General features: G+C 28.9%; 2 protein-coding genes across 6 annotated transcripts in view; both read left to right on the plus strand.

Annotated features, from left to right (window-relative positions):
- Positions 1 to 1,221, plus strand: part of LOC136086566 (peroxynitrite isomerase THAP4-like) — a 1,260-nt gene extending 39 nt beyond the window's left edge. Inside the window, exons 1-3 of the mRNA XM_065808808.1 lie at positions 1 to 203; positions 350 to 577; positions 657 to 1,221. The exon at positions 1 to 203 is cut by the window's left edge and continues 39 nt beyond it. Coding sequence (XP_065664880.1) covers positions 2 to 203; positions 350 to 519 — 372 coding nt within the window. The 5' untranslated portion in view covers position 1 and the 3' untranslated portion in view covers positions 520 to 577; positions 657 to 1,221. The remainder of the gene's footprint in view (positions 204 to 349; positions 578 to 656) is intronic.
- Positions 1,222 to 3,973: 2,752 nt separating this feature from the next.
- On the plus strand, positions 3,974 to 24,988 carry LOC101237531 (transmembrane protein 17B). 5 transcript variants are annotated; one of them, XM_065807874.1, is made up of 5 exons: positions 3,974 to 4,149; positions 15,420 to 15,523; positions 19,517 to 19,630; positions 19,755 to 19,807; positions 24,626 to 24,765. In XM_065807874.1, exons 1-4 carry the CDS (start codon positions 4,047 to 4,049, stop codon positions 19,788 to 19,790), a joined length of 357 nt encoding a protein of 118 aa, XP_065663946.1. In that variant the 5' UTR covers positions 3,974 to 4,046; the 3' UTR covers positions 19,791 to 19,807; positions 24,626 to 24,765. The 5 variants fall into 5 exon arrangements, with proteins under 5 accessions (XP_065663946.1, XP_065663944.1, XP_065663948.1 ...); XM_065807872.1 differs by lacking the exon at positions 19,755 to 19,807 and having other exon boundaries at positions 3,976 to 4,149; positions 24,631 to 24,988; XM_065807876.1 differs by lacking the exon at positions 19,755 to 19,807 and having other exon boundaries at positions 3,976 to 4,149; positions 19,517 to 19,604; positions 24,626 to 24,754.
- Positions 24,989 to 25,351: the final 363 nt, after the last annotated feature.

Consider the following 25,351-nt stretch of genomic DNA (forward strand, 5'->3'; position numbering starts at 1 on the left):
AATGCCTGACAGTTGTTGTGCTGTAGGGTGTATGAATAAAAGGATAAAAGGCGATAAAAGCTTGAGTTTTTACCGAATTCCTTTTGGAAATACAGAAGAATCAAATAACAGAAGAGTTTTGTGGTTGCAAGCTTTAAAACGTGAAAACTGGTCAACAAGTATGATTGACAACGCAAGATTATGTAGTAAACATTTTATTTCAGGTAATTAATTAATTTTTTTTGATAACTAGAAGTTTTTATAATGTTATTATTATCTTTGTTTCAAACAATGTTTGTATTTAATTTAACATAACTTCTTTTATTTTGATAAAACAAATGAAGTTTGCATTTTTATTTTCTCTATTTAGGAAAAAAATCGGACAATCCTAATAGTCCTGATTATGTTCCATCTGTTTTTTTATACAGACAGCAATCTTTTTCAAAAAAACATCAAAGTATTGAAAGATTTGAAAGAAGCTGTAAAAGAACAAAAAAAAATACTGAAGATAATTTATCTCAAACAAGAGCTGAAAATTAACAGATGTCAGTTAACATGGATGCAGTAACATCTGTTGACCCTTTCAAATTAAATCAAGGTAAATAAGTTGTAATTTAATTTTAAGAAGTTACTTGCGTTTTTTGATAAAATAAATGGTTACATGATTATTTTTTTAGAATCTCAGACTGATGATGTTAATTTTGTTGCTGAGCTACATTCCAAAGTCAAAACTTTGAGTAAAAACAATGTTGAATTACTTGGCCTAAACTTGGTCAAATTATAAAAACAACAACACTATTAAATATCTCATTTGTATAAATCCATCAGGTGCTGTAAGTTTTTTATCACCTGGATGGGGTAGCAGAGTGTCAGATAAAGAAATTACAATTAAATCCGGATTTTTAGAAAAAAATAACCCATGGAGATTGTGTGCTTGCTGATAGAGGATTTACTCTTGTTGAAGAATTTGCTACACAGGGAGGGATTTTAGAATTACCAAAATTCACCAAAGGAAAAAAGCAAATGTCTTCTGCTGAAGTCGATGAATCACGTCAAATTGCACACGTAAGAATTCATGTTGAAAGGGTAATTGGACGGTTAAGAAAATTTCGAATTCTTCAGAGCATTATCCCAATAACTCAAGTTGATTTACTTGACGATGTAATGGTAATGATAACATCATTAGTAAATATTAACAGTAGTGTTGTTCCTCCAAGCTCATAGGAGTGAAAAACCTTTTTTTCTTAAAAAAATTTTGTAAATATAATATATCCTTCAGTTTATTTGTATGCATTCCTTGTAGAACCATTAGGGGCATTTTTTATTTCAATACAACTGTAATGAAACCATCCTATTTTGCAGTTTTTTCCATCGCATCCAATCATTGGGGTAAAAATTGGGCGTTTGCAAATGCAGTATGTTTGATCGGTCAAAAGGTTATTTGGATCATTTTTTCTAGACACTATTTCAGGTAGTAAGAATTTTAAAAATATTGTTGTCAACTTTGTTTCCAGTTTTTCACAAAAAACCTTTTCAATTGGAACATTAATTAACATTGTATCGTTTTCATTTTTACCTTCGGTCCAAATGTAAAAATGGCAGTATGTAGTATTAGTAACATACATTTCTTGCTGCACTTGAAAGTAATACCGGTGTGTTTTCTTTACTGTATTGTCAAAATTTACAAGAAAATCCGTATCAGTTTTCCAATTTTCTAACCCTTTTCTATATTTACCCCTGAACCATGACAATCACAACACACCATACTGTCAGGTGAAGCACCAAGGCATGGATTTTTGTGAAGAACATGCAATCCAGTTTCTGTAACAACTATTTATTTGTATGCGTTTTCGCGACTAGTTGCTTGTAAGAATTTATGGCTTTAGCCTCCATTTTTTTACCATAACTCGTAGGTTTTGTAATGATTTCTGCACTGTATTACATCACTGTGTTTATAAACGACTTAGGGTATTTATCAACGTTTATGTTATAAGCAATTTTCGATAACGATGCGGTTATTCTACCTGCCCTGTGCAACTTCCAGATTCTGCTAGCGCTTTGAATCTTTGTAACTTGAAGTAAATTGCTGTACATGTTAAAACTCTGAGTGATTTTGTACTCCTCGTATGATTCTGCGCAATATTTTGTTAAGGTGGAATATTCAAAATTAATTGCTGCAGGCAAATATAGTGAAGTAAGTGGTTCCGGCAAATTATATTCATTGTAACTGTCATCCTCTTCTGCAGTATCTGTATCACTACAATGTTCTTTGCTTTCATTTTTAATGTCTACAGACTGAAGAATAGCAGTATTCTTATACAATTTTTTGAGTTCTAACAACTTTTTTTTTTTACTATCTGAAGTTGGTATAGGATCCTTAAAGCTGTAAGGTCTTTCATCCTGTGAGTTTTCATTGTCACTAATATTTGGAAGAGTTTCATGCTTCTTTGGTCGGGAAAAATTGATTTTTTTAAGTGTAGCTGGCGTTGCTGATTTACGCGATTTTTTCCAACTGCACAATTTGCTTGTGCAAGATATTTTATTTATACCAAGCTGTGCACATGCAACAAGCTTAAATAACAAAGCACCGATGTGAGTACACACAGAGCCCAATCTATAATTTAAAAAAATATATAATCGATTCAACTTCTTAAAACACTTGTTTTGAGAAAAATTAGAATTAAATTATTTAACTAATGCGCTCATCCTGCCATGCATTTGCAATTTGCTGTTAAAATCCAGCCATTTACTTTATTTATTGCTACCCACACATCGTAACATTTCTGCTTCTTTCCTTGTCTTTGACTTGGAAGCACCTAAGACAAATTAAGACGTCGATTAAATAAAAAAAAGATAAATCATATTACATTTCACTCAAAATGAATTTTATGGTTTTAACTTTTCAAACATTTTTTTTTTTGTCAGTTTCACTGTAGACTTTGTAATATGCAACGATACCTCAGATTTAATGAAACAAAATTGATTCTTTTCTTCAATTAAATTATAGTATACATCCTGAACATGCCCACAAATGTAAAAGTTGTAAGATTCCAATGATTTATAGGCTTTCATTGAATCGTGTGTAAAGTTACTTGGCGAGTTAATAAGATAATTGAACATGTCACCCCATGTAATGTCGGGCATCATTGAAACGTCATTCTTCCAATTTACAAGTACGTAAGGGTCGGGAAGTAACATTCCACTTGACAAAGTTAATTTTTTTTTATATGCATCTTTATTCTTTTCTTCTAACGTTGAAAAGTATTCAGATTCACTCCACATTTTCTCTTGCGTGTTTTCTTTCTATCCTGCCAGTGTCTTTCGCGTCCGAAAAAATTCATCTATAGGGGCGACTGAATAAGTGCGAATTTTATAACTGCGAACCTGCATAAGTGCGACTGGCATAAGTGCGAACTGGCATAAGTGCGAACTGGCACAAGCGCGAACTGGCATAAGTGCGAATCACTTGCAAAAACTGGCATAAGTGCGAACTAGCACAAGCGCGAACTGGCATAAGTGCGCCAAAAGAATTTGCAAACACTGGCATAAGTGCGAACTGGCATAAATGCGAACTGGCATAAGTGCGAACCAACTGCAAAAACTGGCATAAGTGCGAACTGGCACAAGCGCGAATTAGCATAAGTGCGCCGAAAGAATTTGCAAACATTGGCATAAGTGCAAATTGGCATAAGTGGCGAATTGGCAAGTTCGCACTTATGCCAATTCGCACTTATGCCAATGTTTGCAAATTCTTTTGGCGCACTTATGCCAGTTCGCGCTTGTGCCAATTCGCACTTATGCCAGTTTTTGCAATTGATTCGCACATATGCCAGTTCGCACTTATGCCAGTTCGCACTTATGACAATGTTTGCAAGTTCTTTCGGCGCACTTATGCCAGTTCGCGCTTGTGCCAGTTCGCACTTATGCCAGTCTTTGCAACTGCTTCGCACTTATGCAGATTCGCAGTTATGAAATTCGCACTTATTCAGCCTCCTCCATCTATAGTCGCTATTGTTCCTTGAGGGACTCAAGTAAGCGCGCTAAATCCCTAGAAATTACAAACAAAGATGGCTAATAAAATGCGATCAGTGTTTACCTCTGTAAGTGATACCTTCTTCCCTGGATCTAAATCAATAATTGATGGGGGAAAAGAAAAAAGTATAATGACGGGTACGTAGTAATATCGTTTATTATTTATTTTAAATGGGATGCTCCATTAACCCCACTAGCAAAATACCATTAACAAGAGCAACTCTGATACTCTCTGTAATTTCGATGAGAGCGCAAACTGTAGAATAATTTTTACGAAAACCAAACTGGCGTTTATATAAGCATTGATTTTGCTTTAGAAATTTGTATTTTGCTTACATTAGTATGAAGAGATATTAGGCGATAGTTAGAGCAGTCTACCGTAGATCCTTTTTTGTGGATTGGAATAATTTGAGCTAGCTTAAAGACATCAGGAAATGTTCCTTTGCGAAATGAATTATTTAAAATGATACTAATTGGTTTACATAGAGTTTTTGACACCAGTTGAAGAAGTTTTGTCGGAATACTGTGCGGCCCAACACTCTTCCTTTCTATAATAGTTAAGGGTTTTCTCTTCTGTTATTGGTTGCATATAAAAAGAGTTACAATTAAGGATTGGTCGGATACTCTTGTTAGTTAAATCTAGAAATTGGAATTCCGTTGGATAGTTATGAAGTAATCATGCTAAAAAAATATTATTAAAATGGTTTTAGTATTAGTTTTGCATTTGTTGTTAATGAATATGCTTGTTAGGGAATTACTCTTATTACATGTAACATTTATCAACTCTTTTATACTTTTCCAGGTGTTTTTTATGCTATTAAGGTTGTGGCTAAAAACATTTGCGTAATATTTCTTTTTGCTAAGCTTTAGAAGATTGCTTATAATATTATGATATTGCTTAAATGTTTTAAAATATATATATTTTATTGTACAGTTTTTTGATTTTAAGAGCGACTTTCTGTAAGAATCAACCAAAAACATCAAATTTTTAGAGTGATCTCCTTCAAAATTGCTAATTTTTTAACATGTTGTTGCTATTCATGCTAGAAGCTCAATTCCAAAATTTTTTCAAAAAATATTAATTGGTTCTCTAGTTATTAGATGTCAAAGTTTGACTAAATTTTTCGAAATATTGACCAAATGGTGTTGAAGACATGTTTAAACTAAAAAAAAAAGACAAAGTAAATACTTTACTATGAGTATTTCACTTGATTATTGTTTATTGGCTAGTTTAAATTGAAAATTAATAAAATTAGTAAAGAAAATTTTTCTTGACTAAATGTCATGCTTTAAAACATGCAAAAAAATGATTTTTTTATCATTTTTGATCTTCGTTTTCATTCGAAGCTGCAAATATCCCATTATTTTATAATACCTAAAATTATAAAAACACCTATAGAGAAGTAAAGGGTTAGCCGCAAAATCCAACTCAAAAACAAAATTCTAATATTTTTACGCATTGATTGTCATACGATTATGGTTAAAGCCCTGGGTTTACAAAAGTTCTATAAGGCGTAACAAACATATTTCAATTATTTATCAGATAGAAGAAGAATAGTTGTGGGGTATGGGTATTTTGAGAGTTATTGAAAAAAAGTACATGTTGTTTTACAATAATTTTCTTATAAAACTTAACTTTTTTTTTAACTCATTTCTTCATTAGTTTATTAGCTTTTTCAAAATCATTTGTTGCAAAGAAGTAATCACCGTAGTGATTGATTGGAGTTAGAGGACTTATTTTACATAAGATGTCATCATCTAAATATACCATGCTATAAATGAAAAATGGATAAATGAAACTTCATTTCTATAATAAAAAATCATTTAAGTTTTAATTTTTTTTCATGTAATGTTTGCTTTTAACTTAGTTTTATGTATTATAAGTTTTTGGTTTAACAATATATATAAAAATTTAATGGAAAAACGAAAAGTCTTTCTTGTTGGCAATGCCCAACCTAATTTATGGAACTTTTGAGAATATATGTTGTTTATTGGGATAGGCGTATATATGTTGTTTATTGGGATAGGTGTGATCTTAACCGATGCAGTTGTAGAATTAGAATAAACTTGCAAAGTTGTTTTCAATTTTTCAGTATAAACTTTTTTTACTTTATCTAAAACAGAAAATTGTTCAGATCTTTTGTGCTGTTCTGTTAGTATATGCTCTTTTAACTCAATAATAGTTTCAAAAGATTCAATACAACCAGTCTCCTGGCAAAAATGTTGTGCATTTAAACCACAATCTTATTTTTCCCACTCAGGGTTTTTCGCTTAAAGTTTCCTTTAGTACTTGTGAATGGAACAAGCAATTCAATTGATGGTTCAACTGAAAGGTTGTTGTAAATCACTTTAACTTTAACAAATTTCATAGTATCGCCACAAAGTCATGTAGTTTTCTTGGAACTCATAAGAGTAGTAGTTGCTTATATTTGGAATTTTGGGACTAGTTAAATAAACATTCTCAATTTTTGCTACACTAACTACACCATTTTTGATGCCATAACCATATTTCACTGCTTTTGCAACATCTACTGCTGTTACTATGTCATTGCCAGCATAGACTTAACTTCTTAGTATTGTTTTAGCGGATGCATTTTCCCTATCGAATTGGTCTTTTCCACAACAAGGCTCATTACCTTAAGTCGTACCGTAGAAGTTTAAAGTTTTTATTTTTGCGGAGCTTGTACATAGATTCAACTGAATAGTTAACATTATCTGATTTTGCAAAAATATTTACTATTTCTGACTCATCTAGGCAAAACTGATTTAGAACTGATTTTGCAATAAAGATAACAGAGCAAATACCTTGATTGCTTCAATATAAAATTGTTTGATGAACGCGCTTTTTGAGAATGTTATTTTTTTGGTAAAAAAAACATCTCTATGCGTACTTATGCCTTTTTTCCCAAAGTAATCTTTCTGACCCTCTCTAAACTTCACGGGTAATATCTTCTGTGAATAATTTTTCAACTAAAATGCTGTTTTTTCATCTAGTTGTTTATATGCATCATTCTCTGCCTTTTTCTGTTGTGCATCTCTTAATAGGTGTTTCATATATTCTGTGATGTTGCCTATTGATAGTTTAATATCATCACTAACATTGCATCTACATTTAGAGTAGGTCACACGTAAGGCCCACAATTATTCTGTGCAAAACATCACACGTGTCGTAAGTAATATTTTTTGTAAACATTTACTCAAAATGTTTTTAAAAAAATAAAAAATCTTAATTAAAAATACGCAAAAAAGGTTTATTATAATATAAAATAATAATACTCAAAATTATACTCAGGAGACATACTTCATTCAAGCGCTTATAAATAAATATAGAAGCACCTAGAAAACATCTATACTATTTATACATTATTTTTTCTAAACTATTGCATTTTTTGCATATTTTAAAGCATGATATTTAGTCAAGGAAAAAAATTTTCTCTAACAATTTTATTAATTTTTGATCTAAACTAGCCAATAAACAATAATCAAGTGGAATACTTATTGTAGAGTATTTAATTTGTTTTTTTTTTCGATTTTAAACATGTCTTCAACACCATTTGGTAAATATTTCGAAAAATTTAGTCAAACTTTGACATCTAATATCTAGAGAACCAATTAATATTTTTTGAAAAAATTTTGGAATTGAGCTTCTAGTATGATTAGCAACAACATGTTAAAAAATTAACAATTTTGAAAAGGGTCACTATTGAGCTATGTCTAATTCTCACAGAAAGTCGCTCTTAAATATTTTTTATGAAGTTTATTTTTAATTGTTGTTACCCAAGGTTGATTATAATTTGCTATTTGATTTTTTGTTAGTTTTTTATAGGTAGCATGTTTGTTCAAAATATGATCAAAAATTTCAATTAACTTTTTAATGGAATCATTTACATCATTGTTGTCTTTTATATGGTCATCTCATTTAACGTTTGAAATTTCTTGGATAAAGTCAGCTTTTTTAAAGTTTTTAAACAAACTTCTAAAAATAAGTTCAGGTGAAGTTTAGGTTTTGGTATGTGAAATTATCATATACTGAACGAGATGATCAGATATTGCAGCAGTAAGGTTCCCTGAAATTATTTCAGAAGATTAAAAGTTTAGAAAATTATTATTGATTACTGTTTTAGAGTGAGTGGTTATGCCCTGTAGGCTGTATAATAAATGGGAAAAGAGAGTTGGAAACCATTAATTCTAAAACATTCGATACCTCATTGGATGTATTGTATTTGAGCAGGTCAAAGTTGAAATCTCCCATTAGCATAAACTTTTTTTTGTCTAAGCTAATTTCCTCAAGAATAAGATTTAGGTAGTGATCAATGAATTCAGCTAGACAGTTAAATTTAGCCGTAATTCAGCTGATGAATGGTAATATAAACAACCAACTATTAGACTGCTTTTTTTTCTTAAATTTATAACTTCAATAAAGAAGTTATAATTTTGAGTTCTTTACTTTTAAGCAGGATTAATTCACATCTAATCTTAAAGTTTAAGTTAATCTTAGTATACATTAGAACACTACCCTTTTGAGCTTGATTCGGCATGTGAACAGATACATATCCTTGTAATTAGTTATAGACAGATCGTTATTGTACAGGTTAGATTCAGTAATCGTGATGGTATCAGGCAAATTTTCAAAAGATGCTAATAAAAATATGTTTAAATGGAAATAACTTACAGAAATTTGGGACAAGTCATCATACTTAGGAATATCTATATAGTTATAGTTTATTGAAGTGGAAGATAAGTCATTGAGATCCCCTAAATAATTTTTAAATTTGTATTATTATAGATTTTTTACTCCACTGAATTTCAGTGACTTTCCTCCAAGTGTGGTAGATAACTCAAGATCCGAAAAGTTAGAGAATGGAAGAAATGTTTTTGCACAGATTAGGCAATACCAAGTATTTAAATTTTTGACTTTTTCATATGTTAGTATGTCAATTTGATTGCATTTTATGTGTATCCATTTGACACATTGGATTGCTAAGTGATTTTTAGCTATCGTTTTAAGGCATATGCCACAAGTTATATATATATATATATATATATATATCTCAGATCATCTTCCCCAATATCTGATAGCTCATAATATTCTTAAACCACCACCTATTGATTGAATAATGAAAATTGTTTATTTATTCACAGCTGTCTTAACAAAAAGCTACCCCCTATTTGCAATTAGCAGTTGATTTACAAGAAATTCTTGTATAGGTGCACTGAGTGTGCAAACATAATACAAAATCCTACTGTAAACACTCCTTTAAAAACTTTGTATTATTGAACTGGAATCAACTTCAAAATAAACTAAACACAATCCTTTTTTGCAATATTAAAAGTACGTCTTCAAAACTAAATTAAAATGCTACTTCTTAAATAAAGTTAAATAAAAGCATCACTTTTATCATTAGTGATAAAAGGTTTATCACCATAGAAGATATATAAGATATGATATTAATATGAATATGAATGTTGACTAATAGTAACCTTTTGTGTGTGTATTAGTTTTTTGTTTTGTTTTGTTTTGCTCATGGTCCTCAATTTAGCCAGGCTATATAAGAGTGAACCATCCAGAATATAGACTGTATGTATATTTTTTGTAATTTATAACATGCTTCAGTAAAACATCTATATTTCTGGTAAATATATTGGTTTTTGTTCTTGTTGTTGCTGTTAAAAAGATCTGATATAGTGTCACGTTAAAATGTTTTTAAGTTGATTAAAAACTAGTTATTATACAATACTGAAAAGATTCACTACAGTATTTTATAGGTAAAAAGATATCAATATTATAAAGTTCTACAAAATATTTTGAGGTTTTAAGTCACAAGTGTTGAACATAAAGGTTTGTTGAAGATAAAGTGGTCAAAGTTAGGTGTTGATTGAAAAAACAGCCACATATTTTATTTGACCTACAATTGATATAAAAAAGAAAAATGATTTTGCAGTACTAAGAATCATCATTAAAAAAAAAATTAATTTGCGAAGCGATTTTTTTAAATAGCTGACTAAAGCGTACCTCATATTTGCTAGAATAATGTTTGCTGCCAAAACTGTTGTTATTTTTTGCTTGTCAAGTTTTTGCCACCTATGATTATCAACAAAGTCAAGAATCTTTACCAGGATAGGACTCAAGGTAAACTATGGTAATGTTGCAGTTATTGGCACCTTAAAGGTATTTTCAATACAAATTTATGTACATAATTTTGTCTCAGTCAATGGAAAATAACTTATGAAATACCTAAAGCATTTAATTCTGCATTATCGCAAATTGTCTGGTATATATTAACATTTCAATATGGTTGATTTGCTGTCCCAAGTTACTGGCTCAAGTATTGACATCACTTTTAATTCAGATCTAGAGAACCTAAACATCAATTTTTTTTTCCTTTATTTTTTTTTTGTGTTTAATAATGACTGTCTTTTATTATCCCATTAAATTTTTTTCACTAATTTGTTGAAAATCGATATGAAATTTGTGATAAAATATAAAAAGTGCCAATAATTGAGTCATTCCAATAACTGTGACACTACCATATATGAAACTGTGTATCTCCCTTAATGGTTGGTTTGATGGTAGGAATTGTAAAAGGATCCCCCAATTGGGGGTGGGGGAGGGATGGCAGCCTAGCCACGACTGTGTGGACAGTTACCAAATGCTTTATGGAGATATACTTGTCTGTTGCAATTTTAAAAACAGAGGCAACTTTTTTTATTAGTGATTATCTTGTTTCAACATGAAATTTAATTTATAATACTGCTCCTAAATTTAACCCATTTCTCTTAAACATGTTGCTGTATTTGGAAGATTAAACAGTCATTGAGGAGTATTAATTTTAAGTGGAAAAAAAAAGGTTGTACAAGTTGAAACTACCCACATTTATGTGAGTAAATATACCTGGTACTATATGTCGTCTTCAGTACTCAAAACTTGACTGCAATAACTATAGACCAATATCATTATTATCAAATATCAAAATTCTTGAAAAATTAATGTATTCTCACATCTACCACTTTCTTGATAATTCTAAGTGTCTCTACGGTCGCCAGTTGGATTTTGTTTAAAGCACTCTACTTCCCATGCACTTATTAGCATTACTGAAATGATTCGTGGTGCGATTGATAGTGGTTCTTTTGCTTGTGGCGTCTTTATTGATCTCCAAAAAGCATTTGATACAATTGACCATAAGATTTTAACTGAAAAATTGTATCACTATGGTATACAGGGTATCGCTAATGATTGGTTTTCATCCTATATTAACAATCGTACTCAGTTTGTCTAGATTAATGGGTTCCAATCCACATGTAAAGTTATTAAGTATGGTGTACCACAGGGTTCTGTTCTAGGAACTTTGCTGTTTTTAATATATATATACGATCTGCCTCACTCTGTAAATAATTCAATTGTTCATCATTTCGCTGACGATACTAATCTTCTATGCATGAATAAATCACTCGCGCAGCTTTGTAAAAAAGTTAATTCAGATCTCCATCATTTGTGTCATTAGTTAAATAGTAAATGTCTTTTCCTAAATATCAATAAAACTGAATTTATTATTTTTCACCCTCCAAAAAAAAACGATTGATAGTAATAATGTGAAAATTAGAATTAATGGTAAAAGGCTTTTTCCATCTAAATATATAAAATAACTCGGGATATTTCTTGACAAAAACCTATCATACTAATTCAATTAAATAAAAAACTCTCACATGCCAATAGTATGCTGTCATTAATATGACGCTTTGTTCCCCAACATGTTTTAATATCAATTTACTATTCCTTGTTCTCCTCACATCTAAGTAATTATTGCACTGTTTGGGGTCGAAAATGTAGTTTTATATTACATCGTATAAACAGTTTACAATGCACTTCCTTAAGAATTGTGACATTTTCTCCCTAACAATCTAATATCGAAAATAGGTTTTCTGAATTAAATATTCTAAAATTTTAAGATCTTGTAAAGCTTTATAATTGTCTCTTTGTGATTGATTTTCTTCAAAATAAACTATTATATTCGTTCAATAATTTTTTTATTAAAACAAGTGACACAAACAAATATTACACTCGAAATACTGAAAATTTTAACTTGCTCACTTCTTTTTTCAACACTATCAAATATGGCAAGCTCTTTATTAAACATCAATGTGTTTCTCATTGGAACCAAATAATACCATTTATAAAAAAAAGATTTTAACTAAATACCCTTTTATTACTAACATTCTTCTTCTCAATCGAAACCAAATTGAGAAATTTATATTTGAGTATATATTTAATGAATATTAGTTTTATCTTTTATTATTATTGCTTTTTTTATATTACTGTATTTATAAAACTATTTTTACTTTTATTTTTTACTGTCTTTTTTAACTCTACTAGCATTACTATTATCATTAATTTATCTTTGTTTTTTAAATCTTATTAATATTATTTATAATGATAGTGATAGTGATTCAATTGTAGTAATAGTTTTTATGGTTATTGTCCTAATTTTTGCAATTGTTATATTTATTTTATTAATTTCAGTCATAGTTATAAACTTTACTATAATTATTTTTACCATATTTTTGTTTTTATCATTAGTTATAATTTTTAGTAAAGTTATCATGATATAGTTACTATTTGTTTTTTTATTCACATTATTATTAATATTATTATTTTTCTTTTTAATTTTTTTTTCTTATTTATAATTCTTTCTGTGTTTTATTTGTTATTTTTTTTTTTTTTTTTTTTTTTTTTTAGGTGTCACTCATATAGTTAAAAAATAGTCACTCCATTGACTAGTTTTTAACTATATGAGTGACACCTAACCTTATTTATGTGAGTTTATAAAATATTATTGTAAGTTTTTATATTTTATGGTTAAATAAATGGATTAAAAAAAAAATAAAAAAAAAGTTGAATAACAGTTTGAGATAAGAAAAGCAATTGAAATTTTTTTAAACATTTTTGCTTCCAACAAGGCTGCAGGCAACCACTATTTAAAGTTGGAAGTTACTGGAAGAGAAAAGATGAAGATTGTAGAGCAAGATAACAATTGACAGATGACTTAAAGGATTGCAAATTATATGAATCAAGAAAGCAAGATGAAGGAAGCGAGTTCCAAAGCACTGATGTTCGAGGAAAAAAACTAGACAAATAAGCGTTTTTGGAGCACTTAGGAATAGTCACAGAAAAAGGATGAGACTTAATTGAATGACGAGTAACACAAGAATGAATTTTAGAAGATAGCTCTTTAGAGCAGTGCCCGTTATAGTATTTGTAGAAAAGAGAAAGAGAAGCAACATTACAATGATGTGATAATGGTTGGAGCTTGGCTGCAAGAACAGGTCCAACTATGTTTACAATGCGTTTTTGCACCTTGTCTAAAAGAGAAAGAGCATCATTAGAAGATCTGCCCCAGATATGGCAACAGTATTCCATACAAGGCCGGATTTGAGATTTATAGAGATAAAGAATAGAATCCGAAGTAAGAAAGTGTCGAACTCGATAAAGAGATGCAACCTTAGCAGATGCTAATTTTGTAACTGATTTGATATATGGTTTCCAGGAAAGATTGGAAGTTAATGCTAGAAGATGAAGAGTAGATTCATCAAGTACATCACCGTTCATAAATATAGGAAGATCTAACTTATTGCGATAACGATTGGCTGAGTTTTATCTGTATTGAAGTTCACCAACCACTGTGAGCCCCATGCTGTAGCAGAAGTAAGATTCTTTTCAAGCTCAAATGCCCCCTCCAAGCAATCAGAGAGTGTTGGTTTCTTATCATGATAAGAATAAATGGTAGTATCATCAGCAAACAATGCCACCTTAGGTGTGAGAATATCTGGAAGATCGTTAATGTAAATTAAAAAGAGTATAGGGCCAAGGATAGAACCTTGAGGAACCCCTGAAGTTACAGAATAAGAAGAAGAGTGCTGTCCATCGAGGACAAATTTTTTACTACGATTGGAAAGAAAGGATTCAATAATCTTAAAGATGTTGCCAGATACACCATAAGAAGAAAGCTTATGGAGAAGACCAGCATGCCAAACTTTATCAAAAGCTTTTGAAATGTCAAGAGCGATGGCCTTAACCTCTCCACCTTTATCTAATGCACAGTAAAATCTATTGGTTATTACTGTTAGCAAATCAGCTGTAGAACGAGAAGATCGTTTGAGAAAAAACAAAAGATTCCAAGCCAGCCTGAATCCATGAAGTTATGTAAGAAGCACATTTGTCAACAGGAAGACGAAAGATTTCTACCCAAGGGCCATCACGAAGAAAATGACGGAAAAAATCCCAGTCTGCTTTAAGGTAGTTGTAAGAGGTATGAAAATAGGGGGATTCAGGTGATGAAGAAGAATGAGATATTAGTTTTAGAGAGATCAAACAGAAGCACCTAAGGGTAAATGTGGAGAAACTGAGCACTGACTAGAATTAGAAATAAGACATAAGTCGAGTAGAGAAGGTAAATGGTTTGGGTTGTCTGGAAAGCGAGTTGGAAAGTTGACATAAAAACAGTATAAGATTGAAATAAGAAGAAATTGATTAACATCGAAATTATTAAAAATTGAATGTTGAAAATTAAAAAAATGATTTAATTTTTTTAAATTCATTGACTGCTTGCCCAAACCAAACCCTCAGTCGATGTGGCAACACTCTTCGCTAGTTTTTCGATACTATTCCTATGTCCAAATTTCAATATTATTCCTTCTAAATGAGTTTTGATTTTTTTTTAATTTTTTTTTGAATTTATTCCTTAAAACTAATTTTTGATATTAATCCCAAAAAAAGGTTTCAATCAAAAAAAATTTGATAATTTGTTTTTCAAGCAGTTTTTTTCCCCATTCTTATTAGTTTATTCCATCTTCCAAGCAAGATTTTAAGGATTATTTATTTTCAGAATCATAATTTTAACCCTAATGGGCTCTACCTTGTCTGCCTAACTTCTAAAAATATTAAAACTATGTATTAAAACTATATTCAACTTTTGCCCCGCCGATTTGTCTATATATAAAACATGTATAGTTCTTGGCTCGCATTAAATGATAATGTGTGAAATATCATTGTATAGATAACGAATTGTCAGTAACAAATCATTAATTTCTAAAATGATGTCTACTTTTTATTTCTTCTTCAATAAATAAATTAATTAAAAAAAAAGATGTAAACCATTGTATTTCAAGCGTTTTTTTTAATATGCACAAAAATCCCATAAGAGTTTATTTTTACTTGTGTTTAAATTTGAAAATGACTTTAGCTAAAAGTAATGTAATGTTTGTAATATCAAAATCTTTGTTAAACAAAGAAAAATAACAATAGAAACATCAAACTAGGCTACCATCAAACCGTTGAAATTTTTTTTCCTAATATAAAAATATTAGTATATATTTGTTGAGATTTGTTTTAGTTATTTTATAATTTTTCAAAGGTTCATATGTTAACTCAAATTTATGGCTTCAAATGTCATTATACTTCAACTGTTATTTTTCACCATTTTGGCTTCTTATATGTGTCATTGTTCTAATACTTAAGGTTAGTTACATTTTTTGTAAAGTTTTTTATGTAAATTATTTTTTTATTTTTGTTCAAACATTGTTGTAATATTACAGTCTTCTACAGTATGACGAGTCCAAGCAGAGAATGAATTAATTGATAAACTAAAATAGTATTAGTCAAAGAGTATTTTATAATGAAGCCAATATTTTCAGAATATTTGTCAAAATCTTTATTATAATTATTTTGTACCAAGTTTTCAAAAAACATTTGCTGAGTAAAAAAGCTGTTAAGTAAAAGAATATTGCAATTCAATATACTAAACATTAAAAATAGTGGATGTGATTCAAAATGCGATTAGTGGATGTGATTCGAAATGCAATTGGTGGATGTGATTCAAAATATGATTAGAATGTTTTTATCTTAATTATGACAAGCAGTTAAAAAAATTTTTAAACAAGCAAAAGGTAAAGTTAAAAATTTCTTTAAACACTTTGCAACAAACAAATCGGAAGCAAATTATATTTTTTTCCTCACTGAACTAAAACAGTACTGTTTATTTTTTGAGTTATATTTTTTATATCAGGTCTAATAAAGAATTGCAAAACTTTAAACTTATTTCATGGTCGAAGAATAAAAAGTAAAAAATATCATAAATGTAATAATAAATACAACAAAAAGGAAAAAAATACGAATATTGTGAAAACTATTAAATAAATAAAAAGTTGTCTTGGTTAAAGTAAGTCCAGGCAGCTTAACAAGAAATCTCTTTAATTTACTTTTTATAAGCATCTATGGATATTTAGTATTAGGTAAACCATTATTTTGAATCTTGTGTGTTAATAATTAAAACAATCATAATAAATGTAGCGAGCACAGATCACAACAGAAACTCATGTTCTGGTTTATTTAGACAATCTTTATTTACATAGATATGTTTCTATATATCAAGTGAAAAGTGATAAAAACAATTAATTGGGTAATTAAAGAAGGCTTTAACCCTTATAAGTCAAATAAACACTGGCTTTTTAAGCTAAAGTTTGGTATTAAATAAAGTTTAATAAGACAAAGAAGGCTAAATACATGAATGAAAAGCAACCTTCTAAACAACAAAAGATTGTTATTGTTAATAAATTTCATGATGATCCTTTATAAGTTGTATTTAAAGTTCTGATTACTCTTTGTAAACTTGTACATCTGATAACTCTTTGTAACAAATATAACCTTTGTAACTAATATAACTTGTAATAGTTTATATATTGTTTTGAAGAAAGAGAGCACATTATGGGCCAAAGAGACCGAGTTTTCCCTATTATCACTCAAACAAAACTATTTTTATTTAAGAGTTAGTCTCATAAAAATAAAAAAGAGCATTTTTAAAATCAGAACAAAGTACCAATGGTCAGAAATAACTAAAAGGCTAAAATTGAGGGTTCTCAATGCATTTAAGATGCCTGTAACAAAAAAAATTGAATTAAGTTTTAATTTAAATAAAAATGAAAACAATAAAAAGTATATACAATAGTAATGTATATATGGTACATACTTAAACTATTGTTTAATTCTTTTAGAGCAGTGTGTCAAAGTTAATGTTAAATTAAACACTTCTACGGAACATCTGCTAAAGTGAACCTTTCAACTTAATGAACATTTTTCGCACAGAACCTGTGCAAAGTCTTAAGTTGATATATAGAAGTTTTTTAATACAGCAAATACTTACTTAAACACTATGCAAGAGTTCAACCCAGAACAGTGATTCTTTTTCAAAATATCTTTTTTAAAGTCTTTCACACTGAGCTTTAGCTCAAAGTTTAAGAACCTGGTATGTTACTCAAGTTTATCCATGTTTTTCTTAACCTCAACCTTGGTACCCTCTATAAAGAACATTGTAAGTCAGTCATCAAACTTATATTTCGAATATTCATAAGTAGACATCTTAAAGTGATGCAATTCAGCTGATTGTATCAAATACTCAATTAGAGTTTCTAGATTTCCCTCTATGTAGAGAAATCTTTGAAATATCACATTTACATAGTGCTGCATGTTTGATTTGGGATCGTTATCCTGTTGTAGGATAAAATAATCCCCAATCAGTTTTTGTCCAGAAGGCACAGTATGATTATGTAAAATATTTTTATATTTTTCACCTGTAAGCTTTTCTGTTGTTCTAACAATATCCTCTACCCCTTTTATTGAAATACAACCCCAAACTTGAATATTCCCTCCACCATGTTTGATAGTTGATGCTTGACATGGCTCCTTCAATGCCTCTCTCTTTCTTTGCTTAACATACTGGCGTCTATTTGTCCCAAATATTTGAAATTTAGATTTGTCTGTAAAAAATGCCTCGTCCCATTGATTTTTCTGCCACTCTTAGGGCTCTCTGGCGAACTTTAATCTCTTTTCTTTATTACCTTTGCATAGTAAAGGTTTTTTAATAGCTACACAGCCTTTTAATCCAGATTTTATTAAAGATCGTCGCACAGTAAATGCATGTACTAAAGTTTCACTAGCTCATTTAAGATCTTGAACAAGTTCTGCGCTTACTTTCTTGCAATTTTGTAGCGCTGTTATTTTAAAAACTGTTCATCACGTAGGCTTAACTTATTGGGATGACCAGACTTCTTTTTATCCGCTACATCACCAATTTAATCATATTTTTTAACTATTTTTTGAACTGAGGCTTGCATAAACATTTCATATGTTTGGCTATTTTAACCTGACTATAGCCCTCTTCATGTAAAACAATGATGCGATTCCTGTCATTTATTGATATCTTTGGCATTTTATTAGTACTGAAATTATATTATTAGCGAAATCATTGACTAAAATAAATATATATATATAACTTTATTTAAAACAATATCTTAATTGAATTTAATAAAAACTCAATATTATTTACTTATATTTATTTAAATGTACATTTAAAAAAAAATTTCTTAGGTGCTACTTTCTTTTGCTCAGTACTGTATATATTTTATAATTTTTTAAAAAACTTTAGGGTATTGTTTTTTTGATGATAACAATTAAAAATAGTTAAACAGGGAGGGGGGGTATTAATAAGTTTCGGGTGGGCGGGTAAAGTTTCTAAAAATTAATAAGAGAGCAGTGGTGGAAATTTTGAAAGACTGCAAACATAAAATAAAAGGATACTAAAGTATCTTAATCTTTACAGATGATTTCAGACATGTTAAAGTTACCCAAAGGGTGAATGGACATAGACCTAACATTACATCACTGAAGATTGATGATGGTCATAATGCTAATGATGGTAATGATGGTCATAATGCTAATGATGGTAATGATGGTCATAATGCTAATGATAATGATTGATGATGTTGATGATGATTGATGATGGTGATGATGATTGAAGATGATAATGTTGATATTTGATCATAATGGTGATGATGATGATGATGATGATGATGATGATGATGATGATGATGATGATGATGATGATGATGATGATGATGTTGGTGGTGGTGGTGATGATGATGATGTTTATGATGATGATGATGATGATGATGATGATGATGATGATGATGATGATGATGATGATGATGATGATGATGATGGTGGTGGTGGTGATGATGATGATGGTAATGATGATGATGATGATGATGATGATGATGATGATGATGATGATGATGATGATGATGATGATGATGATGATGATGATGATGATGATGATGATGATGATGATGATGATGATGATGATGATGATGATGATGATGATGATGATTATAAAGATGGTGATAAGGATGAGGTTGATGATGGCAATCTCACTTTCTAATTTGGTTTATACTTTTATTTTATTCTGTATTCATTCTATTAGAATTTTTCATTTTAATTTTTGGATTCTTCAGCTACATCTTCTCTATTCAAGTTAATTATTTATATATTAAAATTGATTATAAATAGCAAATAGTTTAAATATTTTTTATAATATTCATGTTAATAAAGTGTAATACATAGTTTAATTTATAAGTTTATGATAAATATTGTTTTTTTATTTGCTTCTTTTTTGTTTAGTTTGAAAAGCTTAACCCTTACTACCAGTTTATTCTTGCTGTTATATATGTGGTGATGGGAAGTTTAGAACTACTGCGACTAAATCTAGGTTATTTAGGAAATTTATTAGAAAAGGTTGCTAATTTATAGTTATATATGTATTTTTTACTGTACATTTAAATTAAATAAAAATTTTAATGAAATTATATCATTATTTTGGTAACCAGGAAAAGTATACATTCATTTACTGTCTGGTTAGGTTATGGGCAGGTGTTTCTTTGTATCAAATCATTAGAAAAGAAGAGTATCAGAGTAAGTAATACAAATGTACATTAGGGAGTGACATGAATAAGATATTTTCAAAGTTAAAAAACCATTCCTTCTATATTCTTTTTAAAAATAAAATGCTGCTGGATTTAAAAATTTGAATAAAGATTTTTTTCAGGGTTGCTAAAGAGTCTAAAACATTCAGGTTACTAATGTTATCAAAAAAATATATTAAAGTAAAATTATATAAAAATGATAATCATTTTATATAAATCCTATTATATTAGATTTTATTGTGTAAAAATTAAAAAAAAAAAGTAGTAAAGTTCATCCAAAATTGGTCAAAATTGGTTTACTACCTGTTTTTAAAAATTAATTATTAGACTACTCTGTGTAGTTAAGACGATTTACAAATTATTCAAATTCTTTTATTTATAATTAGCATGATTTTATCAGAGTATTATGTCTGAACAAGAGCTTTAAATGTTATAATTTTTTTTGATTCAGGTTTTTTTTAAATATTTAAAGAAACTTTTCTTTTTTATATATAATTTTCAAAACCTTTTTACTATCCCTAATAGTAAATCTAAAGAACACCATTTTGGAGTCTTTAAATCACTTTCGCTCATCAGCGTTAACATAAATTTAGTTGAACTCTTTTGAAAAAGTGCCTTAACCCACTATAGATCCAAGTTCTAATCGGTTTTGATGTATATTAACTAAATATAGTTGTCAAAATACAATATTTCTATTTTCACAAAAAATACTAGAATTCTGACCATGAAAGAGCTTATAATTAAGAAAAATTGCTAATAAACGATCAGAACAGATCATATTATTAAACTATGAAGTTCATTTCACCTAAAAAACGTATTTATAATCTTATTCAAATTTGGACAAGCAATTGTGATTTTAAGAAGATTTAAAAAAAAAATCTACTGAGTACTGATAATGAAAAAAATCCATTATTGCTGGTTTACTTTGCTATTTAGATAAGTCAGATGATTTCAAACAGATTCAGGGTTGTTATATAATTTTTTAAAATACCCAAATAAAAGTAAAGTTGCTTAAGCAGAAAGAGAAATATAAGTAGGTTTTTTCTACCAAATGACCAAATAAAAATTATATGTAGAAGTAGCATCTGAGTCTGAGAAATTTTAAAAAGTTAGAAAGCTGAAGAATTACCAGAAATAATTTCAGCTTGAATTAGATCAAAGAGTTTGATCTGATTCAGTATGATAACACTGGTTTAAAATTAACACTCATGAAAGTAAATGATTTTTTTGTTTGTAATAAATATTACAAACAAAAAGATAAGCAAAATGTTTTATATCTTTTGAGATATAAAACATTTAGCTCAGTTATTGATTATTTCATTAATTATAGACTTAATTATAGACAAGGGAAACAACTTCTTTGTGGATAAGATAATTTACTTTTTTTTCAAACTAAATTGCCAATTATTTGAATAGTAATTTGTGGTAAAATTGATAAAGAGAAAAAAAGAAAAAGCATTTTTTTTTTTTGACAGAAAATGCGCAGCAGCTAAAAAGCAGCAATGTGTTAATCGAAGAAAATGATATTCTGAGAAGTTGTAAAATATAGTTTTTAACATTATAAATTATGTAATGTTAAAAATTATATCAAGTTTTACTTAAATTTGGAAATTGTATTGTGGCAACATCTCTTCAATATGATTTATAGCATTTATTGGCTGTTTTATAGTTCTTTGTTTATTAAATAGTGTTATTATTCCTTGAACAATTCATTAAACATTCCTAGAACAATACACCTTAGTGGCTAAAGTGGTAAGTTCACAGCGTATCTGAAGTGAATCCCCATGGCTCAAACCGTTACAATTGCACATTTATTTATTAAATCTTTTTTGCTTTTTTAAAATACTTTTATAAAGTTTTACTTTAATTTAAAAAGTTTATTATAGGATTTATTTGCTGTTTTATGAAGTTATTTCATATTTTGTTTATTAAATAGTGTTAAAAATTGGCAGATTAGTGTGCCTTAGTGGTTGAAGTGGTTATCTCACTGCGCTTCTGAGGTACAACGAGAGGGTTCAAATCCTGTTGCACGCACATCGATTTTTTCCATTTTTCTAAAATACAAAATAAATATTTTTTGAAGTTTTATTGATGTTATATACATAACATAAATAAAGATATTATATACTATAACAAACAAAAGAGGAAAGAGTTTTTAAAAAAGTTTAAAATTTGAATAAACATCAAAACAGTGGTAGAAATGTTTTGCACATTTCTCACCATAGATACTTAAGTTATTATTGTGCTTAGGTAATTAGTTAGGTAATTAGTCTGTGTATTTAACTCACATTAAAGAGACTTTTTTACTTATAGGAAAAAAGATTTTCAATTCAAACTTTTATTTTCTTCAAAAGTAATCAACTGAGCTAGGGTCCTAATAACCTGCGGATGGTCTAGAAAAAGTTTTTTTTAAATAGAAGTTTACAATTTATATAAAATATGAGTATAGGAATGGTCAGTGAAGAATAGACTTACCATGAACCGTATAATAAGGGTCATGGTAAGTTCATTATTTCAACTGAGTAATTAATCAACTCACTTCAAGTAAGTATTCTAAATATTATTTAGAATAGCCACTTAAGTTACTAATATCCAAACCACTTATAAATAGCGGTTCATTCAGTGCAACAACTACTGAAGCATTTAAAAAATTTTTAAAGCGTTTAAAAAAATTTTCAATTAATTATATTATAAATAATTTTTTATTCATAACTTTAAAAGGTAGATATCTATAGTTTTTATACAGCTTACTAAAAATTATTGAAGTAGGGAATAAGCATAAAAATGGTTGTTGTAGAATAGACTTACCGAGACATGTGTTTTAAAGTTCTGGTCGCCTAGTTAATATAGATAAGAAACAGCACAGACCTAAGGAATAAACCTTTGATTACCCACAAGTTACAGGAATTTAATAGAACTGTCCATTAAGGACAACTTTAATACTGCAATTAGAAAAGAATGATGAAATGATTTTAAAAGTTTTCATAGATCAGCAGCAGCAGAATGATTGTAATCCATATTGCTTGTCAGAGAGTAAGTTCTTATAAGATAATATATTATCTAAAGATAATATATTATGGTTGTCCACAAGTTACATCACCCAATTTTTGACCTCTTCCCTTATTGTTTTAACATTGTAACTCTTTAGTAACAAGTCCCTTAAATGTTTTCACAAAACACACTAGCTCTCTTTTCCCTAGAGCATGGTGTTATTTATGGGCGACCTCTTTTATGTTTGTTAATTAAGGGTTTAAAGATCTAGCTAATAGAATTAAGAAAACCAATCAAGCAATAGTTCAAGGAGTCCGAGCGATTTTCAGAATATTGTAAAATTGGAATCACAGATGCCAATTTTCAGCAGGAAGTATTCAAGCAAGATTAAGCATTAGTTACACAGTTTAGAGATTAATGCACTTTGGTAATGACAAAGAATGTTATCTGTGCCACAAACTTAGATGCTCGTGGCACAGATAACATTCTTCTATTCATCTAAGCATAGAAAGCTTAGATAGAATAGAAGTATGAAATAAAAACTTTTGTGAGATTATAAGATGGCTTGAACTACCTAAAGGATGAAAAGGAGAACCTGAGCATAAGATCAAGAACTATGATTAAGATTTGGGCCATAAGTTCAAACCACATTCTTAAAGTTAGAGTGTGTAAAGTTGATGAATTCTTGATAGTATTTTTTTTAGCAATTCTCAAGTTAAAGACACAGAATAACTCTTCTCTTTTTGGAGTTAAAAAATCTTTGCCAGAGTATTGAACCTTTGAGTCCATTTGCAGTGATCACAAAACTTTTCAGAATTTTTTTCAAAGTATCTGCGAAATTGAAACATTGTAATGGCCAGCTAGATCCCCAGACCTGAACATTATTGAAAATGGCTGGGGCAGCTATAATATAGTGTTTAAAGGTGGTAAACAATATAGTTCACTAGCTGACTTAAAGTCACCCATCGCTTCTGCATGGGGTGCAATTGTCATCCCGTACAAAAAATTTTTTTACAATTCTTAACCTTCTAGAATGATTGAAGTGATTCAAAGAAATGGTAAAATGATCCACTATTAATTTTTTAAAATTGAGATGTCTTTTTTTATAAAAGACAATTTAATTTTTTCCGAAAGCGTTGCACTAAAAAAACAGGTTTTTTGTAAAATAAAAATTGAATAACGTTTAAAACAGATTTTCAAAAACGTTGTTTAGTGGTGTAAACCCTTTGCTTTGATTTACTATAAAAATTAGTTTTTAAATAAAAATGTAGTGTTTTATAAATTTTTTTTGGGTTGCCTAATCATTTTGTTGTGCAGTGCAATCTTTTTTACATTGTCTGTATTGTACATTGTACATCAGCAACACTGCAAGAGATAAAGTGATTATGCAGAATATAAACAAACTGATGGGCTACTTCATTTACTACAACTGGAAGCATGCATTTTAAAATGATTGATTTTGCTTTAGAGTATCTTAACCCCTTTCTGCATATCGTATCATATATAGTTCAATTTAAATTTAAAAATATCATGTGTAAAAGGGTTAATTTTTATTGTAATTCAGCATATTGTAAAACATGCATTCATGCATTTCTTACAGGATCATTTTTAATTCAAGGTTGTTAGAGTGTCAACAAAACTGTATTCATTTTTTTACTACATGATTTTTTGTGTGTTTTTCTTCTTTGTTTAACAATTTTTTAACTTTTTTCAAAAGATTTGGATGGAAGGTTCACATTTTTTGGGTGGACATTATTTTTATTTTGTAGTACTCTACAAAAATTATAGTTAATATATTTTTTTTTTGCTGCATCAGTTTAGATTCCTGAATTGGCTGGATTTTGGTTGGTTACAGTAATTCTTCAATTACCTCTGTGCTGCATCTTATTATTCAATGAGGCTACTTTGATACTACCCTTTGAGCGGGCTGTCAATATTATTATGTTTGTATTTCTTATTACTGAAACTATTCATGGTTACATTGCTATAAAAAGAATGACTGATTCCCAAGTAGAGAAATTTAGAATGAGGCGATTATACGGCCTTGATGCTGATAGTGAATCCAGTCATGTGATTAAAAATGAGTTTTTTAAGAAGAATCTTTAGTTTAAAAGTTTTAAAGATTATTTATAGATTATTTTTAATAAATAATTGTATTAATATACACTCCAACATTAAACTCATTTAGCCATTGTTTTTTGATTACCTCTAGACTTTAAAAACAAGTTAATTAAACAGTTCATTAAAATTATAAAAAGCTTTTTTTAATAAACTATGTTTATTTTTATAAAACCTTTGCAAAGCCTCTATAATTATACTCTAACATCACACATAAATTTATCTATATTAAAACATTTAATGTAACATGTATGTATGTGTATATATCTGTATATATTAATATATTATTAAACCGATATTTAGTCAATATTTTTTAGTAGAAAAAGTTAATAAAAATATATATATTTATATAGTTTTTTTTTTATGAGCAGACTCGGGTTATGCAAAAAGTTTTAAGCTCTCAAATATGCTTAAGTATATTTGC

Source organism: Hydra vulgaris, chromosome 10 (genome assembly GCF_038396675.1).
Source record: "Hydra vulgaris chromosome 10, alternate assembly HydraT2T_AEP".
Taxonomy (NCBI): domain Eukaryota; kingdom Metazoa; phylum Cnidaria; class Hydrozoa; order Anthoathecata; family Hydridae; genus Hydra; species Hydra vulgaris.

Excerpts from the sequence above, each read along its gene's own strand:
- LOC101237531 (XM_065807872.1), top strand. The coding sequence starts at position 4,047 with ATGGCTAATAAAATGCGATCAGTGTTTACCTCTGTAAGTGATACCTTC. Across the intron at positions 4,150-15,419 it reads AGAAAAAAGTATAATGACGG|GTTCATATGTTAACTCAAAT; the intron begins GTACGTAGTAAT and ends AATTTTTCAAAG. Across the intron at positions 15,524-19,516 it reads TCATTGTTCTAATACTTAAG|TTTGAAAAGCTTAACCCTTA; the intron begins GTTAGTTACATT and ends TTTTTTGTTTAG.